This window comes from Centruroides vittatus, unplaced genomic scaffold (assembly GCF_030686945.1).
Source record: "Centruroides vittatus isolate TY-2023 unplaced genomic scaffold, ASM3068694v2 contig_1168, whole genome shotgun sequence".
NCBI classification, from domain to species: Eukaryota; Metazoa; Arthropoda; class Arachnida; order Scorpiones; family Buthidae; genus Centruroides; species Centruroides vittatus.
This window is the reverse complement of record NW_027120749.1, coordinates 1,151,436-1,166,906: the sequence shown is the minus strand read 5'-3', so window position 1 is coordinate 1,166,906 and position 15,471 is coordinate 1,151,436. Positions and strand designations below refer to the sequence as shown.

Genomic DNA, 15,471 nt, shown 5'->3' with positions numbered 1-15,471 from the left:
GTGAAATGTAATTATTCTAGTCAAGAATATAGTCCTCATATGCCCCATACACATAATAGAGTTATAGTTTTATAAACAGTGGGGACCAATTTATCAATAATGGAATAAACCAAAATCATGATATAATGTTTGACAAGGTAATGGAATTTAACTATCATGAATCCTTCAGTCTCTTCAAAGAGACATTCATAGATCACTCAGTAGTTTGATGCAGTTCTGTCAGCATCATCATCATCAATTCTTTATTAGGTACAACAAAGTAAGTACTGTACATACCTAGTACAGCTAGGCACAACTAGGTAAATAGAACATTGACAAAATTACAGTAATGTCACTATAATAATAATTAGTTACAGTATGCATGGAATTACAAAATGAAAAGATAAAATAGGGAAATAAAGTAGATGTCGTGACAGTGTTACAAACATTAAAGAATTAAGATTGCATTTGCTTATGAAAATAAGTAGGTAATTACAACTAGTACAAAGGATAAAATATAAAATTTAAAATGTTAAAAAGTAATGCTACTTACAAATATATACAGATATAGTTAATAGAGAAACAATACATTAATTTAGATTAATTTACAGATATTTACACAGAATCACACGAAAAGTGTTACAAAAAGCTGGTATATATACATAGGTGCATATAGTTGAAACAGCATAGGTTTATACATTAAGACTATGACATCTGTTTGAAGACCTAAGTGCATGGAACTTATTGACAGTTTGTAAAAAGTAGTGGTAAGCAGTCTTGTTCTTGACAAGGTCGCTGTAGTTGCATGGCCACTGAGTACTATTAGTTTGCACAGTAGTGCTAAGTTGAAGCCTTTCAGCTTCTAATGAAGGACAGGCACATAGATAGTGACGAGAGCTATCCTCAATGCTGCAGAAAGGGCAAAGATTCGTGGGAGCAATAGCAAACCTGTAGAAGTAACTATAAAAGCAGCCTTGATTGGTAAAAAAACTGGGTGATCTTATGGTTGGGAGTGATCCAGTTAGATCACTCCCAACTATAAGATCACCATAAAAACTTCAAAGAATCACTTATATTCAGAAAGAATTTGTGAATGACTGATTCACTATGTTGATCCCAGTCCTCCTGCCAGCCTTGCATATGGTCTTCCCAGAGCATTCTTACCGTTCAGATGCAGATTTTATTGTAGGCAATGGGAAGTGTGCTGCCATTGCAGGGAGCTTTTGCCAAGTTGTTGGCATGTTCATTACCTAGGGTGCCCTGATGAGAGCAGGTCCAGTTAATATCGTAGGAATCGTTGGAGTTGTTGTTATTAACTATAAGGTGAAGGGCAATGGCTGAAACACTGTCGGTGATAATGTTAATTTCCTCGTTATGATAATTGTCGGTGCACCCATGGATAGCAGAGGAAATAGCAAATAGTTCTGCTTAAAAGACAAAACAGTAGTTGCTTAGATGGATTTTCTGGTAGTAAATTTCACTGTTATTGAGGTACATCACAAAACTGCATCCTACATTGTCTGAGCACTGCGAGCCATCTGTGTAAACAGTAACATTGGAGTTGGAATTAAAATTAAAGTGAAAATTGTGTTTTATACTAGGATAGATGGAACTTGAGAAGGGGATTTCCTTTCTAGGTCAACACCATGCATAATATTGTTCCTCCCTCCTGCTTCACCTCTCATATATCACAATGCAAATCAATTAGTGTGTCGATAGGTAATAGCTTCCTATCAATTACTTGAAGACTAACTGGGGGCTGTACAGTATGCCTTTGTAATTAGAGGTAGGGCTTTTCTCTGTGCCAAAATCAGCTTCCTCTTAAGATGTACTTTTTGAGCTGATATTTCCCAGCTACTGGCAGCATATGTAATAATAGGCATGAAGATTTTGTCATGGATGATGCCCATAGCATCAGCATCAAGATCCCAGTTAATTTTGGCCACACTAGCAAAAGTATTAAAAATAAGACTGGTGCATTCAGTAATATATTTAACATGGTCATTCCAAGAAAAGGTTGTGTCGAGTACAACACCAAGGTATTTATATTCTTGAACCTTGACAGTTCATTTTAATAGTGGGGACTCTAGCATACAAGTTATGTTGACCTGGTTTTGTAAAAACAATGCCCTTGATCTTGTTAGGGTTAAAGGTCAGCTTGTTCTTCTGGCCCATGTGTAAATTTTGTCTAGAATATTGTTGAATCAGTTCTCCAGAACTGCTCTTGACCTGCCTCTGATCAGAATCATTACATCATCAGCTACAGTGTGATCCTAGCCAAAAACTGCAATCAAAAAAAGCTGTTAAATGTAATATTCCATAAGAGGGGGCTGCAGACAGACCCCTAAGGGCAGGCAGCCACAAGTAACCTCTTTTTGGAAGGTATAATCTCCATACTGTGGGATGGAAGTTCTATCTTTCATATAATCCTTTACTAGTCGAAATAAGTTTGTAGGGCATCTGATGATTTTAAGACAGTGCAAGACCATAGACCACCATGTACTGTCAAATGCCTTGAAAATATCTAAAGTGATGCCTAAGACATACTTGTGTTGATTGAGAAGCAGTTTGGTGTTATTAACAACTTCATTAATAGCATCATCCATTCATCTTTGGGTGAAAACCATATTGAAGCTCAGACAGATGGCCATTTGCCTCCACATGCCAAGTGAGCCTGCCGGCAATGAGTTTTTCTAAGATTTTCCCCAGTATGGGGAAAAGCGAGATAGGGCAAAACTCATCTGAGTCACCTGGCTTAGGAATTGGGATAATTTTTGCAGTTTTCCACACCTTTGTAAAGATTCCATGGCAGAAACAGCTGTTGTATATATTGCATGTGATATAAAACATCAGGGGTTTGATTCCATATTCTTTTGATGATCTCAGCAGTGATGTTGTCGATCCGGGGCTTTGTTTTTGTCAAGATTGTGTATCAATTTCCTGACACTCAAAATCAAGTATGTTGGAAGTGTCTATATCTTCTTAACTGCTATTCCTTAGGTCCTTCTGCCATTCTCTGTCAACCTTCTAGGTGGTCCTGAAGGCAAAAGCAATTCATCTGTGCCTCAATAGTATCAGTGAGACTGGCAGTGTAGTTGTCTCCTACCCTGATAGTACTGAGTATATGATATTTTTTTAGCTTGCCTGTGCCGAGTTTAGTCAGGTAACCCCAGGGTTTGGAGGCCTGCACACAGAAATCACACCATGAGTTAATTTTTGACTTCCTAATTTCATCTTCATATTTCTTTTGATGTGTAATGTAGCTTTGCTTGAGCTCAGAACGAAGTGGCTCAGTGTGACAGTGCTGGTAACTCTTCCGTAACCTGTTATTAAAGGTCCTTAAACAGGTTAATTCACTACTCCACTATGGAGCAGGCTTATGCTTTAGAGTAGATGTTGAATATGAATGTTACACGCAGTGATGATGTGATGAATGTTGCTGTCAAGTATACACCAGATATTTTCAGTATTATTGCTGTTAGGGTTGATAAGATTCTTGTATTCTCTGGTTGGGGTTGGATAAGATTCATGCTGTCCCAATCAGTATGAGACAGGTTGAAACAACTGCCGTTGCTTATGGGAGAGAAAAATGACTTGATGGGAAACAAGATGTAATTGTGTTTAGTCAGGGTGTCCTTCTGCAGAACATCTGAATTGCAAATTTTATTGTAACATGATGAAGAGCAGGCTGTCATATCAATCCAGCTTTTACCTCTAGTAGTCATGAAAGGAAGAGTCAGGATTGTTAATGATCAGTAGGTCGTTAATGGCATAGAATTCCTCAAAAGAGCCCCCATGGTCATTGAGGTTCTCACCTCCACATGTTTGAGTGGGAGTTAGTATTGCCTGCCAGAATGATGTGAATACCAGGAAAATGATTGATGACAGTTTGAATATGATTAATAGTATTATTAAGATCACTATGGTAGGGACAGTAAAAATTAATGAGGACAAACCTCTCATGTGCAATGTTTATTCCCACACAAACAACGTACTCATTGCTGAGGTTCCTGTGATGTAAGGTGGCAATGTTCTTATGAGTGAGAACAGTCATAGTCCATGGATAGTTAAGGGTGCCCTTTATGGTTGTATAATGAGTGGGGAGAATGTGATCATTACTATCTTGGAGCTCTTCTGAGACAAGACTGTCTGATAATGTTTAAGGACTTTTTGCACAGTGCTAAAAAATAGATCTAGATCTTGACAAGGTAATAAAAACCATAAAAATGGTAAAAGTTGAAGCAAAGCTAGAAAATCATTCAAAAAGGAAAAAAAAACCTTAAAACTACCCAACATATAAATAATAATACAATCTTTAAATATGCTTTAATTTGTCGACATCTGCAAAGCGAATCTATTGAATCTAATGACAGGAGTGTCACCTCCAATGGTACAGTACTTTGATACTAGGAATGGGATACTTATGTCCCATTATTTGTAGCATGTTGGAGTGCAATGATACAGTATACAAGGGGGCATATCAGCCAAAGATTACTAGTGTTTTGCACTGATATCATTTTCTGATATTTTAAGTATTTTTCATATAAAAATATAGTGGAAATCATATAAATTTATAGTACTTTTAGTATAGTGTATATCCCAAATTAAATTACTATGGAGCATTGGATAAGAAAGAAATTCTGAAAAAAAATTGAAGCAAGTATTTCAAATGTTTCTAATGACAAGGAGACAAAAGGCAGATATCAATAAAGATAGAGATCCAGACATTAGCACTGTTTAAAATATTGAAAAAAAAAAAAAAGTTTAACTCTTTACATTAATTACCAGTTTGAATTAAATAATATTTGCTTTCCATTATTAATTTGATTTTTTTGCATTTTCAATAAATTGTTTGTTGTTTCTATTTGTTGTTTTATTTATAATTATTAAAAACAGTCAGGGTTCAAACATTTTTTATTAAGGTAAAAAGAGTTTCATGATAATTCTAATAGACAACTGTACTACCATATAGATGTCTATTAGAATTATCATGGAATGTTGTCCATGTATATGAGAAGTATTTTATTGTTCTATTGTATCAAATTTAGTATTGTTTAACCTATTGGATGTTGGATTTAAGGCCAAACAAAATTGAAATGGACTAAATGAGTCTCTCTGGAAAATGCTTTGCCTTATGTATACAGGTAACCCCTGTATAACACAGGAGTTATGTTCCAAAAAATCGCTGTGTTATGCGAATCCGTGTTATACGAAACAAAGAACTAGTGCAAAAAAAGGGGGTTAAGTTCCAAGAATTAAAAAACATGCCATTAAATCCTTCTTTAAATTGGATTTATTATTCACAAGTCGAAAGGCAAATACAAAATTACAAATAAAAATAACAATATACCGAATATTATACCGTAAAAATATAAAATAATTTATATTGTTAATTTAAATACTTGCTAGAGGTGCCCCCAGTGGCCATTTTTGACATACATTGATAAAATCCAGTTTTTCAGCTTTATATAGTAAATTTTTTTCATGGGTAAAATGCTTATTTATTATTTTACCAGAGGATTATTCATCCTATATGATGATCTCAGCATGAGTATCATCAACTAGTAACAGTTTTTATTACATTTCATGTTGTACGAGAGTTTTATTTAATTCCCGAATCGTGTTAGAATGAACACGTGCTATAAAAGCACCGTGTTATACGGGAGATGTTCCCAATTCTCAAACCGTGTTAGAGTGAATCCATGCTATAGAAGTACCGTGTTATACAGGGGTTACCTGTACTTGGTTTGTGTATATGCTGTGAAGTCTCAGGTAAGATGTTTTCCAGTATTTCATTGTGTTTTCTAAACATGCAATGTGGTGGATATTTTTTTTAATAGATGTAGCATATACAATAATTATGTGGGGTATGCTGTTGAATGCCTTCCTGTAATCTACATATATTAGGTATAAATTTCTGTGATGCTTGAGTGCTTGTTGTAGAATGACTGAATCTAAGAATAACTGTTTTTTCTCATCCCTTATAGTTTCTATGAGAGCCTTCTAGTTGCTTTTTGAGAATGATATGTTGTTCTATGTGATGATATATTTTATTTGTGATTCATGAAGTGAGTATTTTGGAGAATGTAGGAAGGCACATGATTGGTCATTATTGTGCAGGATCAATGGAGATGTAATTTTTGGGTTCATGTATATGATGCACTACGTAAGAAATTTTGGCATATACAGTGGGTTGCTGATTGTGTGGGTAAAATATTTAGCTAGTACTTGGTGCATTAATATAAATTTTCTGTACAAGAATTTGTGAATGTTGCCTGCCCCAGGTGTTTTCCAACTGTGTGTTCTTTGTACTGCATGTTGAATGTTGTGTATGCTTATTTCAACACAAAGCATGATTGGTGTTTTTGTGCAGGTTTTCTTCTTTTTCTTTGATCCAACTTATCTTTGTTTTGTCTTTGTATATGACTGAACTAGATCAAAGAGCATACCAATTTTATCATTATTATTAATATACATTTTACTAGTTTACTAGTATCATTACTTTTATTTCTGCTTAATTTGACAAATTAAGAAGAAATGAAGTAAAATGATAAAAATGTTGTCATTTGGCAAACATTTTGATTTCTTGATAATGCAGTTTATGCAGCTCAATTTTCAATAAACAATAATAAATTCACAAAAAAACAACAAAATCCAGTAGAAATAAAGTGAGGTACCATATTCCCATTTTCTGTTGGATTTTCTGGTTTTTGTGTATTTATTATTGTACCATATCCAGTTCTGTGGGATACTGATTATCTACAATAAGCTGTTAACAAATAAAATAAAAGAAATGGGAAAAAACAATGTTTGTGATGAGATCATCTGAATTGCATAGTGGAAAATGTTTAAAGACAGATTTTATGTAGGTTTTATTTCTTTTATAGAATATTTTATCAAGGTACATGTCAATAATTAATTTCCAAATGCTTTAATACTTCTTCAGTCCATCATCAGGAAATAAGGCCATAAGAAACAAAAATTTTGAAAAGAAAACAAAGTTTAAACACTTCAAATATATTCAAATGGTAGTGTGTTCTCTACAACAAAAATTTTAAAAAAATTTTAATTATGTAATAATTTGCAGAGATAACTCCACTGGAGATGGGCATTTCATCATCATTAAAATTCAGTGATCCAAAATGTTTATTTTGGTTTATGTTAAAATTTTTGTGGAAATTTTGTTTATATTACAGACTACAGACTGATTCTTAAATGATTAAGAAGTTTAAAAGTATTGAAATTAGTATTTGTTTCAATTTTTGAACATATAAAATAGCCAATAAAACAGTTTTCAGGTGTAATGAGACAAAACTAAATTATTTTATTTTAAGAGAACATAAATTTCAGTTGAATGGTCTAAATACATTGAATTGAACTGAAGTTAATAAAAACAAAACAAAAAATGCTATTCAGAGTACTTATTTTGTTAGTACAGTAGAGCATCAATTATCCGACCCCTGATTAACTGACTTATCGGTTAACCGACCGCATTCTAGTCGGCAAATTCAAATGTCCACTAGTGATGTAGCACTACAATATTTAGTTATGTCTTGGCTACTTTAATATTATTTTTGTTAAATTTTTGCATGTTTTAGCTGGCAGCACTGGCTTGACCATGAAAGGGAGGATAGTATTTAAACCAGGTCTAATACACTATACTAATAATGTATTTTTTCATACTTTTCGGTTATCTGACTTTTCAGTTATCCGACCAACCCCAGTCCCCAATTAAGTCGGATAATCGATGCTCTACTGTATTAGACTTTGTATTTTTTTATAAATTTGAAAAAGTTCAACAAATCCTTAAAACTACTTTAATGGAGAGAGAAACCACAAAAAAATCAACACACTTACATCCAGTCCTAACACTTTTGAACCTGCCAACTCATTATCAGAAGTTAAAACAATAATAAAAGTGTTCATTGAAAAATTCTTTAGAATTCTTCTATTCTAAAAGCCAAATTCATTCTAAACTTTCTGAACTGCAACCATCCAAACAGACAATCTCTGAATTCCAATATCAAACCATCTTAGTTTTCTTTAATTCAAAAATATATTCTCTCTTACTATCTTTCACTTTAACTGAGCACAATCTCTTTTTCTCACCTTCCATCACTGGTATCTTTCCCATTAAAGCAGTTTCTAATGATTTGTAGTTTTAAAGAGAGTGATCCAATTAGTCTTAATTAACCTAATAAAAGGAGAGAGAAAAAACTTAGCAGAAGAAAAATACTTCAACAACTCCAATAATTTAAAATACATTCCCAAAAGCTTGCTTATAGTTGAACAAAAACATCTTGTCACTGATGATTGTAAAACTGACATCATATTAATAAAATTTTATAAATTTATAAATTTTTACTATACTATTTTAATATTTATCAATGAACTCAACAATACTAATTTGCTATGTTAACTTTTTTAAGTGCTAATTAATTGAAACAGATTTCAAAATAATTAATGGTTAATTTTAAATCAATTTTTAATGTGGTTCAAAAGCATATCAATTTTGAATTAATTTATTAAGTAAATTTAAATGGCATGTTCAGAGAAAGATGGAGTGAACACAAAGGGCCAATTTTATAACCATTTATGTCACTAGACCTAATACTGATCAAATATTTCTAAGATGTTTCATAAAGGATCAGTAGTGTTTCAACAACTGACCACAAATCCAGATATATAACAAAAATAAGTGAATTTTTTAATAGAGAATCCAAAAATATAAAAAAATGGAATGGTTCCATTTGAAATCTCAAACTTGTCCTCAGTCCACTGAGAAGGGCCTCCCCTTCTCAGTGGACTGGGACCAGGCTTTATTTTTATGGCATTAGAAAGACCACTCAAAAATCATTCTTATCAACTTTTTTATCAGAAGCAATTTTTTGAGTTATTGACTTGTAACACCTTATGTGAAACATCTTGTACATAACTTAGAATAACCATACAATCATTCAAGTTTGTTACACAGACCAAAGTTATCTCTATCCACAATTGACTACATTAAATAGCTTGGAAAATCTAACAAGTTTAGCATAAAAATTCTAGGCTTAATTAATTATATGGTTGAATCTGCCATGACATTTGCAAAGTCCTTTATTGAACTGAACCTGTTGTGTAAAGAATTAAAAAATGTGTATAAGATTAATTAAGTATTTATAACTAGGACATTGTGTGACTTTGTATTTACAACTAGGACATTGTGTAACACGATAGAATTGAGGTGGAGCCAAGAAAAAGTGATCCTTGCATAGAAGAGGCGATTCTTGTATCTAATGGATATGGACAAGTAAACTTTGCACTTGCTGCCATAAAAGAGGCTATCTTGTACATACTGGCCATGGGAAAGACAATTCTTGTATCTGCCAGCCATGGAAGACTTGATCCATGCACCGGCCAGGTATGGAGAGATGATCCTTGCACTTGCCAACATGAAGAGGAAATCCAAGAACAAAGCAACACCATCGATTGATTTGTTCTTGCTTTTCACACCTATTTTCTGTGAATGAACGCAATGCTGTTTTTATTTTTGATCCCTAAGCCTAAATTCCATTAGACGTGCGACTGAGCACATCTAATGGAATCAGAGATAATGTCACTTTAATACCTCTATACATAGAAAACAAAGTCAAAGACCACTATTTTTTACATTTAAATGGACCCTCATTTTTTTTTGAGCCACCTCCCCATTAGTTTCATAAACTTATATCCAACCCCCCCAACTCATTTTCCCTTGTGTGAGAAAGGCTTGGAAATATTCTTAGAGAAATTCTATGAACCTCACACACTGTGTTCTTACCGAAGTGTATTCCATATATGAAAACCATTAACACAATGTTTCTTCTTACCCATTTTAATGGAGGAAAGGAAAAGGTTGTCAATGACCCTATTTCTTGCCTATGGTTACTGTCTGTACCCTGCCCACTTACTTCTTTTTGCCCCCTCTAGATTTATAACTGCCACGGGCAGTAGCACCCACTTTGGAAACCACTGCTGTAGAAAAATGTCTGACAAAGTCACACGATTCATGCAATACCAGCAATACCACTTTGTTGCATGTGCCTTTGCACCTTATATCTTGAAAATAAAGTCACAGACCCCCATTTTTTATTATATTTTTGGATTCCTCATTGCAATTAATGGAAAATGGTAAAGTTTAATCAAAACCGATTCAACAGATTTTGAGAACTAACACAATTCTCTATGCCACCTAAAGAGGCTTCATTAATGCTCCACCTCAAATATTTAATTTAGTCTATGTTCCTTGTACATCTTAATCACATAATATTCCACATCACACAGCAGCATTTCTGATCTCATTATTGATCTGTAGAATCTGTTCTTTAATCTTATAGTCACTTATCTATCTTTTTCCTATTTCATCCAGTCAGTTATTACTATTTGGTTTGTTACGTCTAGTAATCTACATAATATATCACAAGTCTCAGTTTAAAATCAGTATATTAAATCATTTTAGCACTACTAAAAGTTAATTTTTCTACAATGATGATAACTTCATTAAATAAGATTTTTAAAAAATCCAAAACTTTTGGGTTTTCTTAGAAATAAAACAGTAAAGTTTTCTTATGTTTTTTATATAATCCTGAAAAATATACTAACAATATTCATAGTTAAATAACTTGACAAGAAATCAACTATTAAATTTATCTAATAAGATTACTGAAAAGATAATATTTATTTAAATAATTTCTTCAGTGATTGAAAGGTAAACGATAAAACTTTAATCAGATAAAATAGGTACAGTGATACCTTGACATACGAGTTTAATTCGTTCCGTAACCTTGCTCGTATCTCAAAGCAATTTTCCCCATTGAAATTAATTGAAATGCCATTAATCCGTTCCAGCTCCCAAAACACCACCTCAGTTGTTTTTGTTAAGTGTTTTTGAATAAGAAAAAATGTATTTACAAGAAGAAACATTTATTTATAAATAACAAATACATATTCTATAAAAACATAATAAAAGAAAAAGTGAAGTGCTTACGGAAGCGCTTAATTTTCGTCACTGGTCTTCGCTTTTTTCGTCACGCTTTGCTCATTTTCACGCAGATCGTTTAAAAAAACTGTCCAAGGAGGTTTGTTTTTTCCTCTCTTTCAGGATATTGCGGAAATGAGTTAGGCAAGTTTCGTTGAACAACTCCGATGCACGACCAGTTGCAACTTTTTCGGGGTGATTTTTATCCACGAACTCTACAACTTTCTCCCACATTGCCAAGATCTCCTTTATATCTCTTGTTGAGATAACCTCCTCCATCTCTGGCTCCTCTTCAAAACTAATTTTTCGTTGAACCACCATTTGCTGCTGCGAATGTAGATCGTGTAACTCCTCGGTTGTCAGCTCCTGAGACTGTTCCTCGACGAGTTCGTTCACATCTCTCTCATCCACCTCCAGACCCATGGATTTTCCCAGAGAAACAATCTCCTCTACCACTGACACTTCGGGTTCCAATCCCTCGAAGGCCCTTTCAACTACAGCCTCAGGCCACAGCTTCTTCCATGCAGAGGTTAAGGTCCTCGTTATAACACCCAGCCAGGTCTGATCAATAATTTTTAGGCATATCACGATGTCAAAGTGGTCCTTCCAGAACTCTCGAAGGGTAAGGTTTGTGTTCTCCGTCACCTCAAAGCAGTGCCGAAAAATGTGCTTGGTGTACAACTTTTTAAAATTAGAAATCACCTGCTGATCCATGGGCTGCAGGATAGGAGTGGTGTTGGGTGGTAGGTATAGAACCTTTATAAACTTGAACTCTTCGAGTAAATCATCTTCAAGATTTGGTGGGTGAGCAGGGGCATTGTCGAGGACGAGAAGGGCTTGCATGGGTAGGTTGTTTTCCTGTAGATATTTTTTAACAGAAGGGCCAAACACCAGGTTTATCCACTCCACAAAGAATTTCCTGGTGACCCACGCCTTCGGATTTGCCCTCCACATAACTTGCAGTTTTTCTTTTAAAATCTTATGTGACTTAAAGGCTCTGGAATTTTCCGAATGGTATACTAGCAGAGGCTTGATTTTGCAGTCGCCACTCGCATTGGCGCAAAGTGCTAGAGTTAATCTATCCTTCATGGGTTTGTGACCTGGCATCATCATCTCCTCTGCCGTTATGTAAGTCCTATTCGGCATCCTTTTCCAGAAAAGCCCTGTCTCGTCACAGTTGAAGACTTGCTGGGGGATGTATCCTTTGGCTTCTATCAGTTCGGAAAACGTTTTGATGTAAGCCTCAGCTGCCTTCACATCCGAACTTGCTGCCTCACCATGCCTGACGACGGAGTGAATGCCGGTCCTTTTCTTAAAGTTGTCAAACCAGCCCCGACTGGCTTTAAACGAGTCTTCCAATTCCTCGTTTGTGGAAGTGTGTGGGATCTGCTTCAGCAAATCACCGTAAATCGCTCGTGCCTTCTCACATATGATGCTTTGTGTTAAGGTTCCTCCTTGAAGCTGCTTCTCTGTCACCCACACCATCAGTAGTTTTTCCATCTTTTCATGGAGAGAGGTCCGGAGCTTAGAAATTATTGTAACGCCCTTAGCTGGCGTTATACTCTTTATCAACTCCTTCTGTTTAAGCACAGTACATATCATTGATGTGCTACACCCGTACATCCTCGCCAAGTCAATTACTCGGACACCTTGCTCATGTTTTTCTATGATTTCACGCTTTAACTCAATAGACATCTTCTTCTTCTTCGGACCCATGGTTATAAAAATAAATGTGATAATATTTTGTAAATGTACAAAAAGCAAAAAACGCGAACCCAACTTATCAAAAATGCTTCGAAAACGAGGGAACAAGCACACAGACTGAGGTCTAGTCTGAAGTGGGAAAAACCGTTAGACGCTGCACACACGTCGTGTGCAGCGGTGTAGTGTGCGATTCCTCGTATCTCAAACCTTGCTCTCATCTCAAAGCAAAATATCACTCACTCGGCAGCTCGTATCTCAAAACACTCGTATATTAGGGCACTCGTATATCGAGGTACCACTGTATATGTGAACCACAAAAACAACAAGAGTATATTAAACAAAATATTTGTGATGTTAATTAATAAAAATTCATTTTTATCAAAATGAAAATAGTATCACTGCATTCAATTTTCACAGTATCAACTTCACAGATAAAGACATCTTCAATATTATTTATTTAGAAAATCCTATAAGAAATTAAAACAATGTCATTAACCTCACAAACTTTGAAATACAAAAACAAATGACTGTTTTTTATGGTTTCACAGTACACAACTGAAGATATTTTATTTATTCTATATTATGATACTGAGAGATTTTCAAACAGAACAATATATAAATCCAATAATTTTTTATTTGTAAAATGGAACAAGTGATGGTAATTGATTTGATTCATACCCGATTTTCAGATATTTACTGGAATATATAAATATACCAATATATGAAATAATTACCACTTGGCTACTTTTGTATGTAAACAGACCAAAAATTCATATAGTATTTGTTTTGCATGTAATTAATAATTTCGAATTTGATATTTCTGTATACAGAGTAGTTAACCATGTATAATCAATCAATTCTATATAAAATGTAAGATTCTACACAACATTCCTATTATCAAATATATCATATCTTACAAAAACATAAAAATTTAATTTCCTTTCCATGCTGGTAAATACCCTTATTAGTTTATATAAACTAATTTTTTTCTCACATTACTCTTTAATTTAAAGCCAAATGATTGTGGGATTAGATCTGGTTATAGGGCCTATATTAATAATCAAATGCTAAGTAATTTGGCTTTTTAATTTAATAAATTAATAAAAACATAAAAATTTCAAGAAATGCTTTAAGTATTTCCCCCCCCCAAAAAAAGATCTCAATCAGCTTTTAATTCATTTAAATGTCAATGTTTAGCTTATAATTTAGTATATACCATTCTGTTTTTAGAAATACTGTACTATAGTAAAAATAGAATGTTGAGATGGACGTGTGGAGTGTGAAAGAAGGATAGAATAACAAATGAGTTTATTAGAGGTTCTGTTAAGGTGGGTCCATTGAGCAGGAAGATGCAAGAATTTAAGTTGAGGTGATTTGGCCATGTAGAGCAAAGTAGCAAAAATTATGTCAGAAAGAGGTCAGAAAACTGGCAGCAAAAAGAAAGGAGGAAGAGAGGAAGACCAAGGCTGCATTGGAGAGATAATGTAGAGGAAGAGTCGAATCAGAGGAGACTTAAGAGAGAAGACACTCTCAATAGGAAGAAACGAAAGAAACGTATTAGAGAAGGAAACGTCGACCCCATATAAACATGGGAAAAGGCAAAGATGAAGTAGTAGTAGTAACAATAATTTTAATGACTCCAATTTTACTTTAAACCAGATTAAAACATTAATTTCTTCATCTGGTTTCATAAATTCCTGTAATTTCTTCTTAAACAACAAATAAACTTGCAGAATAAGAAAAAAATTAGACATGTTTTAGTTCTAAATGTAAAAATATTTTAGTATTGTTTTTCAATAGATGCAGACAACTTTCAATGTACAGTGATCAATAACAAACGTGAAAGTGATCAAAGGAATCAGATTATGTAAACAATTTTGTTTACATTCTTCAAATCAAAGAAACTGAAGGAAAAAAAAGATGAATAATTAAAAATATTGCCAGATAATTATGACAATTGCGAAAATTATCATTGACGTATTGTCAGGATTGATTATATTTTAAAATTCAAATTAATCTTTAGATTTTCTAACTCTAAAAAGTAAAACTATTAATACATACCATTTCGTCGCCAGGCATTTTGATTAGGCTTAACATGAATCAATATATGATTTATAAACAAGTCCAATATCTTTAAAAATGTTCACTTGTGCATCCCAAATAAATTCCTGTGGCCGTCTCGAGTTATTTATTTACTAAAAAAAAGGCATGCACCAAATTATTTATCAAAAACTGGAAATTGATAAGACGATAATATCAATGTCGCTTTGTGAGTTGGCTGTCTTTCGGTAGCGCCCTCTGTTGAGGAAGAATTCAACCGGAAATGAACGATTTCGGAATAGTCAGAAAATTACAAATTTACAATAAATCTATAAAAAAACGCTTTAATTATAAATTGTATCGTGATAAATTCGCTTTATCTCGAGTAGAATATTTTTATTTTTAATATTGCATTGGTATAATTAAATGTAAAAAAAAAAATATTGAAGTTTTTTCCCCGTATTTATTGGAAAGGAAACTAAAGCTAACCTTAAACTGATCCAGCTTTATTATTATAATTTTCGTTAATGAAGAGAATAATAATACATAATATTTAATATATTCAGTAATAACGTCTATATTAGTAAATTATAATTGAATTACAGCATATAATATTTATGAAATTAATTTCCACTGTTAACTTTTAGTTAAAGCGTTCTATTATTATTCACAATAAAATCTTTGAATACAAGTTGCACGAATTTCTGATTTAACTTTAGGTTTCTGGTATTTAATCCGTATACAAAATG

General features: G+C 33.5%; 1 protein-coding gene across 3 annotated transcripts in view; it reads right to left on the bottom strand.

The window, feature by feature from the left end:
* Positions 1-15,471, bottom strand: part of LOC136981629 (lysine-specific demethylase 2A-like) — a 107,123-nt gene that overhangs the window by 60,819 nt on the left and 30,833 nt on the right. For 2 of the 3 annotated variants that reach the window (XM_067277964.1, XM_067277978.1), the window contains exon 1: positions 14,744-14,987. The exons of the other annotated variant lie outside the window; for it this stretch is intronic. In XM_067277964.1, the coding sequence (XP_067134065.1) occupies positions 14,744-14,779 (36 nt within the window). In that variant the 5' untranslated portion in view covers positions 14,780-14,987. Of the gene's footprint in view, positions 1-14,743; positions 14,988-15,471 lie in introns of those variants that run through there. 3 annotated transcript variants of the gene reach the window in all.